This window comes from Nomascus leucogenys, chromosome 5 (genome assembly GCF_006542625.1).
Source record: "Nomascus leucogenys isolate Asia chromosome 5, Asia_NLE_v1, whole genome shotgun sequence".
Classification (NCBI taxonomy): Eukaryota; Metazoa; Chordata; class Mammalia; order Primates; family Hylobatidae; genus Nomascus; species Nomascus leucogenys.
This window is the reverse complement of record NC_044385.1, coordinates 32697805-32712550: the sequence shown is the minus strand read 5'-3', so window position 1 is coordinate 32712550 and position 14746 is coordinate 32697805. Positions and strand designations below refer to the sequence as shown.

The 14746-nt window shown below is 39.9% G+C and overlaps 1 protein-coding gene across 1 annotated transcript in view; it reads right to left on the bottom strand.

Moving 5' to 3' along the window:
* PTPN14 (protein tyrosine phosphatase non-receptor type 14) overlaps positions 1-14746 on the bottom strand; it is a 205272-nt gene that overhangs the window by 93491 nt on the left and 97035 nt on the right. Inside the window, exon 3 of the mRNA XM_030812879.1 lies at positions 12325-12494. Coding sequence (XP_030668739.1) covers positions 12325-12494 — 170 coding nt within the window. The remainder of the gene's footprint in view (positions 1-12324; positions 12495-14746) is intronic.

Here is a 14746-nt window from a genome sequence, read left to right as displayed (position 1 = left end):
AAATCCTATCTATGGACTCTCCCATGTCAGCATGCTTGGTTCACCTAAAACCATTCCAGAACCAGCTTCAGAGCCATGCTTGTCACTAAACAGCTGTGTGACTATGGGCAGAATCCCTTTATCTGTCTGTTTCTCAGTTTCTTCATCTGTAAAACAAAGCAACTGGTCTCTGTGATCTATTGATAAGTGGGGTTTCATATTTAGATGTAAAACTCTATCATTCTGGTCTGTCTTGATATAAGGCAAAGGGCTCTTTCTCAAATAGGCTGTGTTTGTTTAAGATTTGAATGATGTCTTTATTGGCCTATAAGACGCTTGGTACTCTTCCTATGCATGAACCTTTTATGGGTAATCAGAGAATGATACAGATATTGTGAGCAATAAAGAGAGGAAATCTGAATAATTTGAGCCATGGCCGTGCAGTAGAAAGTTGACAGGGACATATAATCTAGCCCTCCAGAGCGATCTTTACATAGAAATAAAGTTTTCAAATGAGCACTTAGGGAAGTTATACTCTCACACTCAGCTCAACCACCTACAGTCTCTTATAGGCAGCTAAAGTGTTAATACAGCTGGACACTGAATGACATAAAATCAGCTGGGTCAATGAAGAGATATGGGCTGACCCAAGTACTGAGATGCACTTCAAGTTATACAGAAAGTGCAAGTATCAGCAGTTGGACCTAAATACCTACAAGGCCGGACAGGTCACAAGAATGTGTAAATGCTGCTGACTATTAACTCCCTAGGGAGTGGAGAACTAGGCCCAGTTAGACAGCACATGCCTCTCTGCAAGGCGTCCCAATTCAGTTCTTTCGAAAATGATCCTGGTGAAACAAAACCCACCTGAAGACCAGAATCAGTCCTCGTAGTACTAGTTTATAATCTCTGATCTTACTGGCAGGTCAGCCCTCTGGATTTCTTTGTTGACTTTTTAATAGAACTAAACTCCCTGTTACTCTGATAAAGCCAGTGAAGAAAGGCATGAATGGATGTATTTCTCTGGCAAAGTAATGTAAAAGACTCCATTTATGTGACGACCTAAATCTACTCCACTTGTTAGAGAAAAAACTTCTGTTTTTTTTTTTGTTTTTTTTGTTTTTTTTTTTTGTTTTTTTTTTCTTTTTTATTTTTTATTATACTTTAGGGTTTTAGGGTACATGTGCACAATGTGCAGGTTTGTTACATATGTATCCATGTGCCATGTTAATTTCCTACACCCATTAACTCGTCATTTAGCATTAGGTGTATCTCCTAATGCTGTCCCTCCCCCCTCCCCCCACCCCACAACAGTCCCCGGAGTGTGATGATCCCCTTCCTGTGTCCATGAGTTCTCATTGTTCAATTCCCACCTATGAGTGAGAACATGCGGTGTTTGGTTTTTTGTCCTTGCGATAGTTTACTGAGAATGATGTTTTCCAGTTTCATCCATGTCCCTACAAAGGACATGAACTCATCATTTTTTATGGCTGCATAGTATTCCATGGTGTATATGTGCCACATTTTCTTAATCCAGTCTATCGTTGTTGGACATTTGGGTTGGTTCCAACTCTTTGCTATTGTGAATAGTGCCGCAATAAACATACGTGTGCATGTGTCTTTATAGCAGCATGATTTATAGTCCTTTGGGTATATACCCAGTAATGGGATGGCTGGGTCAAATGGTATTTCTAGTTCGAGATCCCTGAGGAATCGCCACACTGACTTCCACAATGGTTGAACTAGTTTACAGTCCCACCAACAGTGTAAAAGTGTTCCTATTTCTCCACATCCTCTCCAGCACCTGTTGTTTCCTGATTTTTTAATGATGGCCATTCTAACTGGTGTGAGATGGTATCTCACTGTGGTTTTGATTTGCATTTCTCTGATGGCCAGTGATGATGAGCATTTCTTCATGTGTTTTTTAAAACTTCTGTTATTTAAAAAACAAACAGTTCTTTTTCAGGGTGCCCACTTTATAGAGTTCTAGTGAAGACTGAAAAAGATAATAATCTGAGATACTTAGCATAGCATCTTGCACATAAATGTTAGCTGCTACCATGACTACTGTTACATTATATCCAGTGATGGAATGCAACTACATTTTTCCACAGAACCACATAGAACTATAATATCCTCAGGCTGGGGAAGTTTTGAGGTTTTGGATTCTTGTGCTTTCTAGATTCTGCTGCCGCTCAGACACTGTGAGTTTCTTTAACATGTGGATGTAGCACATCTGTCACTTCCCTCCTCTCTCTCCACCTACTCCACTCCAACTGAATGTCCCAATGCTGATATTCAGGAAAAAGGTAGAGCAAACAATTATAAAACATCTATTCTTTGCACCTCTTCCAACGTCAAGATTTTTTTTTAAATCCATTTTTGAAATTAACACACCATTCTCAATCCCACCCATTGTAATGACACCTCTACAATCTTGAGAATCCATTATGGGGAAGCAGATGTCTCTTAAAAATTCATAAGGCACAGCCTGCATGCTTCAACATGACAAAACACCTCTTCACATAGCTTCTGCTGTTTTTCCCCCTTCTTTTCACACCTTTGTTAAAGGTAAACACTACAATGTGGCATCATCATATTCTACTCAAGCTTTAGAAAAAGTAGACTATTTTAACATTTTAACTCATGCTCTATTACAAACCTTTATTTCATGCGTTGAATTGTTTAATCTTTCTCAGTCCTGCAATGTAACACTAATAAAGAACAATTTGGAATCAATGAATGAACAAAGAAATGAATGAATGTATCTTTGAAAATCAAGGAATTCACAAAGGATAAAAATCAATACCTCTGCTTAAGAACTTATTTTCAAAATAGCTCAATAGAAGCACATTATTTTTGTTTGCTTTTGAGAAAAGTTCCAAATAGACCAAATACTAATAAACACATTAACCATGTCATTTAAAGATGTAATAATAAAATCATCACTTCTTTGAAGTATACTAAACAGGTTGAGTATCCCTTATGCAAAATGTTAGGGACAAGAAGTGTTTGGGATTTCAGATTTTGAAATATTTGCTATGCTGACCCAGTAGAGCATCTCTCATCCAAAAATCAGAAATCCTAAATGCTTCAACGAACATTTCCTTTGAGCATCATGTCGGTACTCAAAAAGTTTTCAATTTTGGTGCATTGTAGATTTTGAATTTTTGAATTAGGGATGCTCAACCTATTTTTTTGGTAACTTTTGTTTTTCTAATGGTTAAAACATACATATAAGCATATCTTGCTTTATAAAGCATCTCAATCAAACATCTCAGATGCATTAAAGAACACAAACATTACGTGAAGACTCCTTTTGAAATATGAATAATGCCTCTGATTTATTTCCTTTTGAAATTCTGAGTTTCCTCATTATAGGACACCTACAATAAATAAAAAGTTATGCCAAGTGATATTACAAAATAACACTGATTTATTTTACTATTTGTTTTCCCTAAAGGGAAAGAACATCAGAGAAACAGCTAGATTATGTTTACGGCTAAATTAACTTCATCGTATTTGTCTATACTTCACTGTTCTAGTAGCAGTAGGTTGCCTCAATAGCTAACTACCTAACTGCATATCTTTCTTTCTTTTTTTTTTTTTTTTCTCTTTGAGATGGAGTTTCACTCTTGTTGCCCAGACTGGAGTGCTATGGTGTGATCTCGGCTCACCACAACCTCTTGCTCCCGGGTTCAAGCAATTCTCCTGCCTCCGCCTCCCGAGTAGCTGGGATTACAGGTATGCACCACCACACCCGGCTACTTTTGTATTTTCAGTAGAGACAGGGTTTCTCCACATTGGTCAGACTGGTCTCGAACTCCCGACCTCAGGTGGTCCACCCGCCTCAGCCTCCTGAAGTGCTGGGATTACAGGTGTGAACCACCGCGCCCAGCCTAAGTGCATATCTTTCACACCATAATCTTTTTCTTAAGAGCAAAGAAAGAAACAAGAAGCAACTTCATGTATTTGGACAACTTGTACTATGAAGTAGGCATCTACTGTATAGTCTTGATTTAATTAAGAAAAGTATAAACTTTCTTAAAAGTCATCTTCTTCACAGTAAAACATAAGAAAAACCTAGTTGAGGATCAAGACAAGCTAATCCAATCAGCTTTCCTAAAAGAAATCAAATTGACTTTACACCACCTCCCCAATTCTTGCCAGGATTTCCCAGTGCCTCAGATCCAGAAGCAGAAATGGTTACCAGTGCTACATTTCTATTTTCTTATTTGCAAAGACAGTGAAAATTCTAGTTTTGTTCCCCTGAGGGTTTATTAAATTTACTTTGTCTCTTTGATCATACCCATAACTGTAGATTCAAATCAGTAAATCCACCAATGCTTAAGAATAAATCGCAAGATAACAACAAAACAAGCAGAGGGGAATGAACAGAGATGCATGTATGAGGCACAGGAGGCTTGTCCTGGGAAGGGCTGGTTACTTAATTTGCAGAGTCTAGTGCAAAGTGAAAATGCAGGGTCCACTGTTCAAAAACCAAAAACTTCAGGACGGCAACAGCAGAGCACTAAACCGACTACAGGGCACTTCCGAGCATGGGATACTATGCAACTAACTGCACAGATCACAGACCCATGAAGCTGGTCCTGGTCCCGGGAGACATTTGCCCTGGGTTTCACCAAAGCAGTGGCATAGCCTTCTCCTGGAAGTAAATAGGGTCAGCAATGTAGACTTCAAAGACAAATTCAAATAAACGACTAGTAAATCAAATACACGGAAATGAAATAAAAGCTGCTTGGAGATACAGCTCTGTGGTGGGAGTGGGAGTGGGAGTGGGAGGGAGGTAGGGAGGTGGGGAGTTGAGACCTGTTCGTTATTACATTCCCACTAACTAGCAAAGTGTCTAACACAGAATAGGTACTTAATAAAGATTGAAATTAAAAACAATGCAAATGACAATCAACTTATCTCATTTTGGGAAGGTAATTCTTCTTCCCTCCAAGGTTGCACTGTTTATTACAGACAGCCATCTTCTGTCATCACACTGTACATTACATTAACCACACAGAATGTTTGAGATTAGATCCCAATATCAACTGCATCTTAAAATATCTAAAATATCTGGCAGAAATAATTCCATTCTCAATAGCCAACATAAAGAGAACAATTTCCCATTCACTAGCGGGAGCTGGCCAGGAGGAGAATTTGCTATTCTCAGCAAATTATATTATCCACAGGGAATTCATGCTGCATCTTAAGACTTGAAGGGAGTCCCTATATCCCAGCCCACGGGTAGACTTTAAATATCCATTAAAACGACATTTCAAAATAATAAAAGAACTAAAAGAACTGGAGGAACAAAATAAAGGGTGTTGTAAAAGGAAATGGAAATATTACCATAATTAGAGCTTTTAAAACAGACACTTTAAACACTGGTTGAACACTAACTTGTTTACAACAGCACACAAGGCAGATTGCAGGAGTCTAAGGGGGAAAAGTATTGGTATTTATAAGAAAGAAAATGTGAAGAAAGCTCCTGTAAGGTCACTTCCTGAAACCTAGTTTAAGCACACACATGCACACACACACGCACAGACACACAGAGAGAGAGACACACACACACACACACACACACACCAAAACACCATTTTAACCCTTATGAAGATATACAGCTTCACTTAGTCTGGCTTTCCCATCAATATGCCATGGGCCCAAATGTGTAACTGGAAAAAGGGGACCCCCATCATAGTTTAAAAATGCATTAACCTAACTCCCTTGTCACTCACTTCACACACAGAAATGCACTTACCCTCTTTCTGGTACCTAAACAGCACAGCTTTAAATGTGGGCATTTATTCTCAGTTGGTTGAAAGACAACTTGTCCACTTGGTTCTTCCCAGACAGGAACTATCTTTAACATTTAAGAATGCTCCATGCAAGCCCATGCAGAGATTAAGTATTTTAAAAATTCTCCGGGTGATAACTGCTAGGCAGTTTTACCTGGCTGACTAGAATACCCAGGACTTTGGAAGAACTGGGAGATGTACAATAGATCACTGATCCTAAGAGTAGGGGATACCCATAGCTGCTGAGAAGCACCGAAAACAGACATAGCACCCACCAGATAGAGGGTACTTGGAACAGGTCCTGTGGACCTGATGTCTCTGCCAGATGTATGAGAGTGTACTAAAATCTTCCTTGGCAAATGGAATGACTGGGCTGGCTACAGCAGTAGTTTCACTCTGTCAATTCTGTAGAGTGCTCACCATTAACAGGGTGGACAGCCCCACCCAAACAGGCAGGCTACTAAGATGTCCTGGAAAAGTAGGAAATGTTATCTGACCTCATTAGGACAATTAGAAGCTCCTGTGCACTGTGCAACCATAACATTCAACAGTGAGTAATGCAAAGACAAACATGTTTTGGTTAAAAAAAAAAAAAAAACTACACAAAATTAAAAATTTTAGAAACCATGCATGCACTCAGCAACTTAGAAGTTTGTAGCCTAAATACACTCTTCAAAAAATTAAGTTTTCTTTTAAAAGTTTTCTCCTTAGTATTGAAGAAATTAAAGAGGGAAGAAATTAAAGAGGGACTTCCTTGCTTGAGGAAGACTTGGAAAAACCCCAGACCTAAACTAAAAGCAGTGATCTTGGCCAGCAATTTTCTGGCTTCCCCTTGCTATTATTAAGTATCCTTCTGTTTGAGTAAGAATTTATCCACCTCTCAGAAGCCATCTTTTTTCTTTCCGTGTCCAGAAAAATGTGAAAACCATGTGTTTATAATGAGCCTGTTGCTACGCAAATCATTAAAACACATTACAAAAATCTTTCCTTTGAGTCAGGAGAACATGCTGGGGAAGATGAACTGCTCAAGAGCCCCTTTGCTGGACAGAAAAGCTGGCAAAAAGGAATCTGAGACGCAAAGCAAAATGGAAAAAATTACAGTGGTCCCATCCCTTGAGTCATTTTAACCAAAAGGGGAAAACTAACATTTTCAAAGCCCCAAGGTAATAAATCTTACAGTTTGGAGTGGGGTTAACAAACTCGGTGGTTCTTAATCTCTTTAAATCCTATGGTTTCATGACTCATCCCCCATCTGTCTACTAGAGTGTGTCTTTTTTTTCACTATTTTCTTTTAACACTTCTATAACAATATCAAGGGATTTCTTCTTTTTTCCTTTTATTTGTAGCCCTGTGTGTATTTTCCTTTTAATATATTTTGTTTTCTCATTCAATTAACACCTTAAAGTAGGGCCTGAGTTATCCATTTCTTATCCAACACAATCATAGTGTCTTGGCAGGTTTCCCTCACTTATGGAGGGACTTGCCCCTCAAAAGCCATATCTAGCAGATGAGACACAGTATGTCAAATTAATGTCAAAAAGTGCAGTGCTTCCTAATTTTCTAATTTAAACCAATTTGGACTTGATAATTTTAATAAAGCCAATCACTTTATTAAACAATTTGCAATCAATGTCATTCTCAAATTTTTGTTGTGTTGTTCTGAATATACTATTGACCTAAAAATATCCATGGGTGTGATTCTCTGGGGACAATAAATTAAATAAACAGCTTTTAAATATACCTTCCTTTGACTCCTATGTGTCTTGATATATATATGGGTTCATACACACAGAAAAAAAAAATGGAAAAACCAACCAGAGTATTAATCTAGACTCTTTGTCCTTGTTCAGAGAGAAGAGATGGCTGGTAATGACTAATGCTATAGAACCTGTTCTCAAACAGAAGTAGCCAAACCATTGCAAACATGTGTTGGGTGAAAACAAGTTTGGTTGGCTCCAGACAAAGGCTTATTTTTTCAGCACAGATGGCTGAATGGTTGCCTCCTCCAACGGGTTGCCCGCAAATGAAAGACAGATTTCTATTTCTAATCTATGCAAATATCTTACTCTGCAGGGCATCACAAAGACTAACTGTTTTGTGTCAGACACTGCAGATCCCAGGTGCTCTCAGAGATGCCAAAGCCCATCTCCACCTGAGATGCCTGGTAACTGGGATAACAGCGGATGACTGGAGAGTTAGTCATTAACCCGCTCCTAATGAATGTTGTTGGGGCCTTCTGTGAAACATTCCTCTGGAATCCTGCCCCACCACCACTGCTTCCCCTTGGCTGAGCTGCCTGGAAGGCAGTTTCAATATTCAGTTCGGACCTCAGATGCTGCTAAAACCTCCCAAGAAGGCTGAGATTCCCAAAGGCTCTTAAGGACTGCAGCATTTTTCACCTTGTGTTCAGCACATCTGTCCATCTCCAACACCGCACTGAGAAAACTCAAGCATTTAAAAATGTTATTCTGTCCAAACCAGATCTCCTTTATCATAAGCCTACAACCCATGGCATGTCTTGCTGAATCACACCTGATTGTTGTTGGTGGCCCTCAACCTTCCCAAATATATGTAATTCCTTTTTTCTTTTCTTCCTAACAACTTTTCTTTTATTTCTTACATTTTTTTTTCTCATGTTCCTCCATATTCCCAGCTTAAATCTTTTACTCACTCTGACACCCCTTGGCACATTCCAGTTTTAGGGCCCCTTGGGGGCAATAAAAATTTCTGCAGTGCTGCAAACATACACACATACTCACGCACAGACAAAATGTTGCATGCTAATCCAACTCCTAACTTTCAACATTCTTTGCCATAAAGAGTTGGTTAGACCTGAAATCTACATAATTTAGTTCCAGTGCTTAAATCTAAAAATACCTTTCAAAGTTTAAAATTTTTTGTTAGTTTTTCTGATCAAATGTCAGCAACACAGTTTGCTTCAAAATCCTGTGTTGGAAAACACTTCTTTCCCTCCTTATTAACCTTCATCTGAAATAAACCAGGCTAACTAAGCAAAAAGAAATTCTAAAGAAAAAAGAAAAGTCCTTCCTAAATCCCACAGTTAATAACCACCACTACCAAAACTTTTTACTCTATACCTCCCTCTTTGAAATTTAAATACCTTTTGTTTTAGTCTATGAATGCAAATATTGACAGTCAAACAATGCAGCATTAAGTTTACTTCCTTGGAAAATCTAAAACTGTAAAGAGTTTTAGAGGTTAACTGATTCATTGATTCCTGAGGCTGGGTGAGTGTCAGAAACACCAGAGGAGTACTATTCTTTTTTTTTTTTTTTTTTTTTTTTTGAGATGGAATCTCGCTCTGTCGCCCAGGCTGGAGTGCAGTGGCTCGATCTCGGCTCACTGAAAGCTCCACCTCCCAGGTTCACGCCATTCTCCTGCCTCAGCCTCCAGAGTAGCTGGGACCACAGGCACCCGCCACCACGCCCGGCTAATTTTTTGTATTTTTAGTAGAGACAAGGTTTCACCGTGTTAGCCAGGATGGTCTCGATCTTCTGACCTCGTGATCCACCCGCCTTGGTCTCCCAAAGTGCTGGGATTACAGGCGTGAGCCACCGTGTGTCAGACACTGCCTGGCCTATTCATTTTAAACAATGACATCCTCTTGATTCTCAGCTCCAGACATTACAACCAGACTTCTGGTACAGCTCTAGAATCATATTTATAATAAGTGCTCCAAGTAACTATGATATAGCAGGCCCTGGTCTTTTGAGAATCACTGATCTATTCCAACATCCTACCCAATATGGTGGCTCCCTCTACAGGATACCACATGGGCTACCTGGTCCATGTGACAAAATTCACAGAGACCAGTGCTCTCATCCTTTTGTAAGTCTTGTTCCATTTTTAGATGGCTTAGTTATTAGAAACTGTATTCCTACATTGAGCCAAATAGTCAAAGTTCTTTGGCTCCTTGGACTTCACTTACTTAGACCCTAATTTTGTGCTCCAGAGCTGACAAAGAATTCCCCCTCCTACAAGAGTCTGTAAATATCTAAAGGCAGCTACTACTGTGCCCTTGTAAGACTTAATCTTTCTGAGCTTAAACAACCTTTTTCTTTTAACTTCATAAAGCATAACTTCTGAGTCCCTCTTTATTTCAACTGCTCTTTCTCACCAATAGGTCTTACAGGATAGGTCTGTCTAGAGTAACAATACTTCATTTTTCTTACACATAGAACTTTTTTCAATATGCACTAATTTCTAGCCCATGTTTCACCCTCATCACTCATTATCTTGCACTTAATGGCCGAGAGCCAAGAATCAGCAAGTATTTATTAACTTAATGCTGTGTTCCTAGCACCGTGTAAAGTACTCAAGGAGGATTCAAAACCCAATGGAAATCATCACATTTTGAGGAGTTAATAATTTCTTGTACAGGAAGAACTTGGATATGTGAATCAACTTGAAAACAGGGAATAATGGTATGCAACAGAGTGCTTTAAATGTCTATCACATGAAAGACTGAACACTAGGTTTTTTGGATCAGGCTGTAAGCTAACTCATGGCCTCTGTTTGCAATTATGCCATCTATTTACAATAGCTTTTGATTTAAAAATAAAAATATTAAAAAAAAGGAAAGAACGAAACTGAAAAAAATAAGCACTTTGGGAGGCCAAGGTAGAAGGATCACCTGAGATCAGGTGTTCAAGATCAGCCTGGGAAATACAGCAAGACTTCATCTCTACAAAATTAGAAGAAAATTTAGCCAGGTTTGGTGGCACATGCCTGTAGTCCCAGCTACTCAGGAGGCTGACGCAGGAGGATTGCGGAAGCCCAGCAGTTTGTGGCTGCAGTGAACTATGATTGTGCCACTGCACTCCAGTGTAAGTGACAGAGCAAGACTCTGTCTCAAAATAAATAAATAAATAAATAAATAAATAAATAAATAAAAGCCAAATTAAAGAAAGCAAGCAGAGGCCGGGCACAGTGGCTTACGCCTGTCATCCTAGCACTTTGGAAGGCCAAGGCGGACAGATCATTTGAGGTCAGGAGTTCGAGACCAGCCTGGCCAACATGGTGAAACCCCGTCTCTACTACAAATACAAAAATTAGCCAGCCGTGGTGGCAGGTGCCTATAATCCCAGCCACTCGGGAGGCTGATGCACGAGAATCGCTTGAACCTGAGAGGTGGAAGCTGCAGTAAGCCAAGATCATGCCACTGCACTCCAGCCTGGGTAACAGAGCAAGACTCCGTTTCAAATTAAAAAAAAAAAAAAAAAAAAAAAAGCAAGCAAGCAGATCATTGCCTTAAAATATACTTAAAAATTTCAAGAGCATCCTTATATCAGAAATTTAAAATCTAAAAACTACACAAAAGTCAGGTAGAATACTCTTCCTTCTTCAAAGCATGTCCCCGCATTGCTTCCCAAGCATTCAGAATGACAAGGTCTGGGTAAAAGGCAAAAAGTAAAGGGTTTATGTGATTCCTTTTCCTACCAGAAATATCCATTTGATGAGGAGACTTCCTAGGTATTTTAATGGAAAACTCTCACCAATAAATGAACTATACCAACACCAAAAAAATGCACTTATTCCATTCACTGAACGTGCTTTATGAACTTACGCAAATCCCTCACTTTACAGATGAGAGGGGAAAACATCGTTTCAAAGGCAGCACATGGTTTCTCTGAGCTAAAGCAGACACTGAGTAGCTGGGTGGGACCAATACCTGGTTCTCCTCTTCTACTGCTGGCTTCTTGTCTCCTCTTATTTAGTAGGGACAATCATCAAAACTCTTGCTCTCGCAACATTTTCCTCCTTAACTTTACTCCCACTTTTAGTTACCTTTCCAATCTTCAAATTCGAAGTCTGATACTACATTTTGTTTGGGGATATTTTTAGGAAAAGGGTGGACAAAACAGAATTAGGTTTTTGTTTTTGTTTTTGAGACAGGGTCTCAGTCTGTTGCCCAGGCTGGAGTACAGTGGCATGATCACGGCTCACTGCAGCCTTGAACTTCTGGGCTCAAGTGATCTTCCAACCTCAGTGTCCCGAGGAGCTGGAACTAAAAGCACAAGACACCATGCCTAGCTCGTTTTTACATTTTTTTCTTTTTGTAGAGACAGGGTCTTGCTATGCTGCCCAGGCTGGTCTCGAACTCTTGGTCTCAAGCTCTCCTCCCACCTCAGCTTCCCAAAGTGTTGATATTACAGGTATGAGCCACTACGCCTGGCCAGGTCATTAATTTTTTATTAAATTCTTGCATGCCTATTTTACTCACAGTCTCCGATGAATATTTCCATGCTGCTAGAGACGAAATTCTGCCTGGCTCAGGATCCCTACTGCCTTACCAGCATTACAGAAAACTGCTGGGGTTAGCTACATGGATTCAACCAAAACTCTACAGCTGCAAAGCAATGAGTAAACAACCCCCAATTATTTTACCCTCTCCCCCGCCACACACCCGCACCCACACCCACACACCCCTAAATCAACCAGCTCATCTACTTCATTGGAAGCTTCACAGTTAGTCAACACCCTTATATGGCACACAGGGGGAAAATGCACCTACCTTGTGGCCTCTTGCTGAAGCCATGACACATTTGGCACATAGAACATGACTCCAAAGAAAAGCAGAGGCTCATTAGCGAATTTGTCCAGATGTTTCTTCAGAGGTTTCTCCAGCTCCACCCATCGTGCTTGCTGGCTCTTGCTGAGAAACCAAAGGCCAAAGTAGTGCGTCTAGATAAAAGGGTAAAATAGGATCAGTTCGTGCTCACCACAAGCATCCCAAGGCCACACAAGAAACAAGACTCCAGCATGCTGCATCCCACCCTGGGTTCCCCAGCCCATATACAAGATCCAGCTTTGACATCTAACTTTGGGACTAATTAAAAGAAACCACAACCACACACTACTGTAATGTACATAGAGTATCCAGATGCAGTATCCCTACTCATTACTACTGTTTGTGCTTGTAGATACCAATGCGCCCATGTGAGATAAGTGGAGTCGCGCAGGGAAGGGACAGTGCTGACTTTTCCCCTGATACCTGAAGACTGCCTTTTCTGTGTGCCTTCTGCATGCTTCATGATCTCACATGGAGCACACTGGCAAAGACCAACACCACTCTTGCACCTGCTGCAACGTAACTTATTACTCAATTCCTAAGACAAAACTGCCTGCCAACTGAAAGCTTCTGCACTGTAGAATATTTTCATGCAGTACCAGATTATAACGGAGAATTTATTCACTCTTTTCGTGTGCTTTAAAAAGTATCATCCTCTTCCACTTTATTATACACGAACTGCAGCAAATCTCTCCCCATATCAAGCTTTGAGAGAGGAAGGATCGCCTCTTCACAGCTGCTGCAGGAGCCCCTGGTGGCTGTTCTTGGCAGATTATGGTGGGATTTGTTAGATGAAAGTGAGGTTTTCGCCCTTAGACTCGAAGCCTAAACCAGTTTAGTTTTGAACAACATGCTAAATGATTAAAACAGGTACTTTTATGCACCCAATCCCATCTTTTATATTAATTCATGCTAGGATTTCAGGATTAGCACAACAACCACCAAAAAATAGATCACTGCTTTTGAAGATTCTTTTACATTTCAATTATAGCCTAGAATGGTTTACAGCACACCTGGAAATCTGCCTTCAAAAGAATGTTTTCATTACAGTGTTTAATTTCCAAAGGCATTCTTATGCCGATGTTCCCACTCCAGCTGGCTGCCCCCCCAACATTACCACATATCAATCCCTGCCACGACCCCACCAAATCTCTCATGAGACTTTGACTCTGACTTTACTAGAAAACCAGACGTGCCCTTGCCTACATAAAGCTGCAGACCCAGATGCTTTAAATATATTTTACATGGATTTACTTTGAGATGGGGGTAATGATTTGATCAGCTTTCCCCCATGATGTTCCAAAGGACAAGTTCACATCAGAAATCTATGCATTTCTTGAGCAACAAAATGCCAACCAGAGCCAAGGTTATATTCCTATCAACTTAGACAAACTTACTTGGATGAATTCTGACCCTATTATTCATTTCCTAGCTCCAATAAGTCCATTAGTTGTTTCAACCTGAGTGATGACATAGAGGAAATGAAATGTGGCTGAATAGAAAGAAAACAGACTTTGAAGTCAGTCCATCTCCTATCTTTTGCACTCACTGTCTCAGTAACTTTACACAAGTCATTGAGCCTTCTAGACTCTCAGAGTTTTCTCCTCTATAAGATGGGGATGATGGTTACAACTTTTGCCCACAGGCTCTGAGAGGTGTAAATGAGATAATGCCTGTCGATCACCTGCATGGCACATGGTAAGTAACTAGTTCATAAGTGGTACCTTCTATTGCTGCTGCGGCTGCACAACTACTACTCCTGTTACCACTGTTACCACCACCACCACCATCATCAGTAAATGAAAGCAGGTAAACCTCATGAATGTTTTTCATCAGCACTACTGACATCTCTGTGAACCAGAGAATTAGGAAACAGAGGTTATCTGGGAGTCAATGAGAAAAAGCAGGCAAAGATAGAAGCTGGAACATCTACAAATAACATAAATATTTAAAAGATGTAAGAAAAAAAATCACAAAGCTATACCTCCACTAAGATTTTGAGGATCTCATGATAGATGATAATGGGACACTGGAGCATCACTCTGATGCTGTCCTCTGAGATCTATGATGTAGGCTTAAGCTAACCTTAACATGAAGTCATTTGGGTATTCAATTCAAGAAACTTATCTGAAAAGGGTTCAAAGTAGTTCTGCATTATACTGAATTCCTGTATGGAACACAGGGCTGTATGAGGGTATTCCACGGTATTTTGGATGCCTAGGAGTGAGGAGTCTCCATATAATAAATAATGTAATGTATGTAATTAACGTGCTATGCAGCAATTATTAAAGTTGGAAAAGAGCCCTTTTATAAGCATGAGTGGAGAAACAGAGGGCAAGCTTCACAATTGCTTAACAGGCTAAGC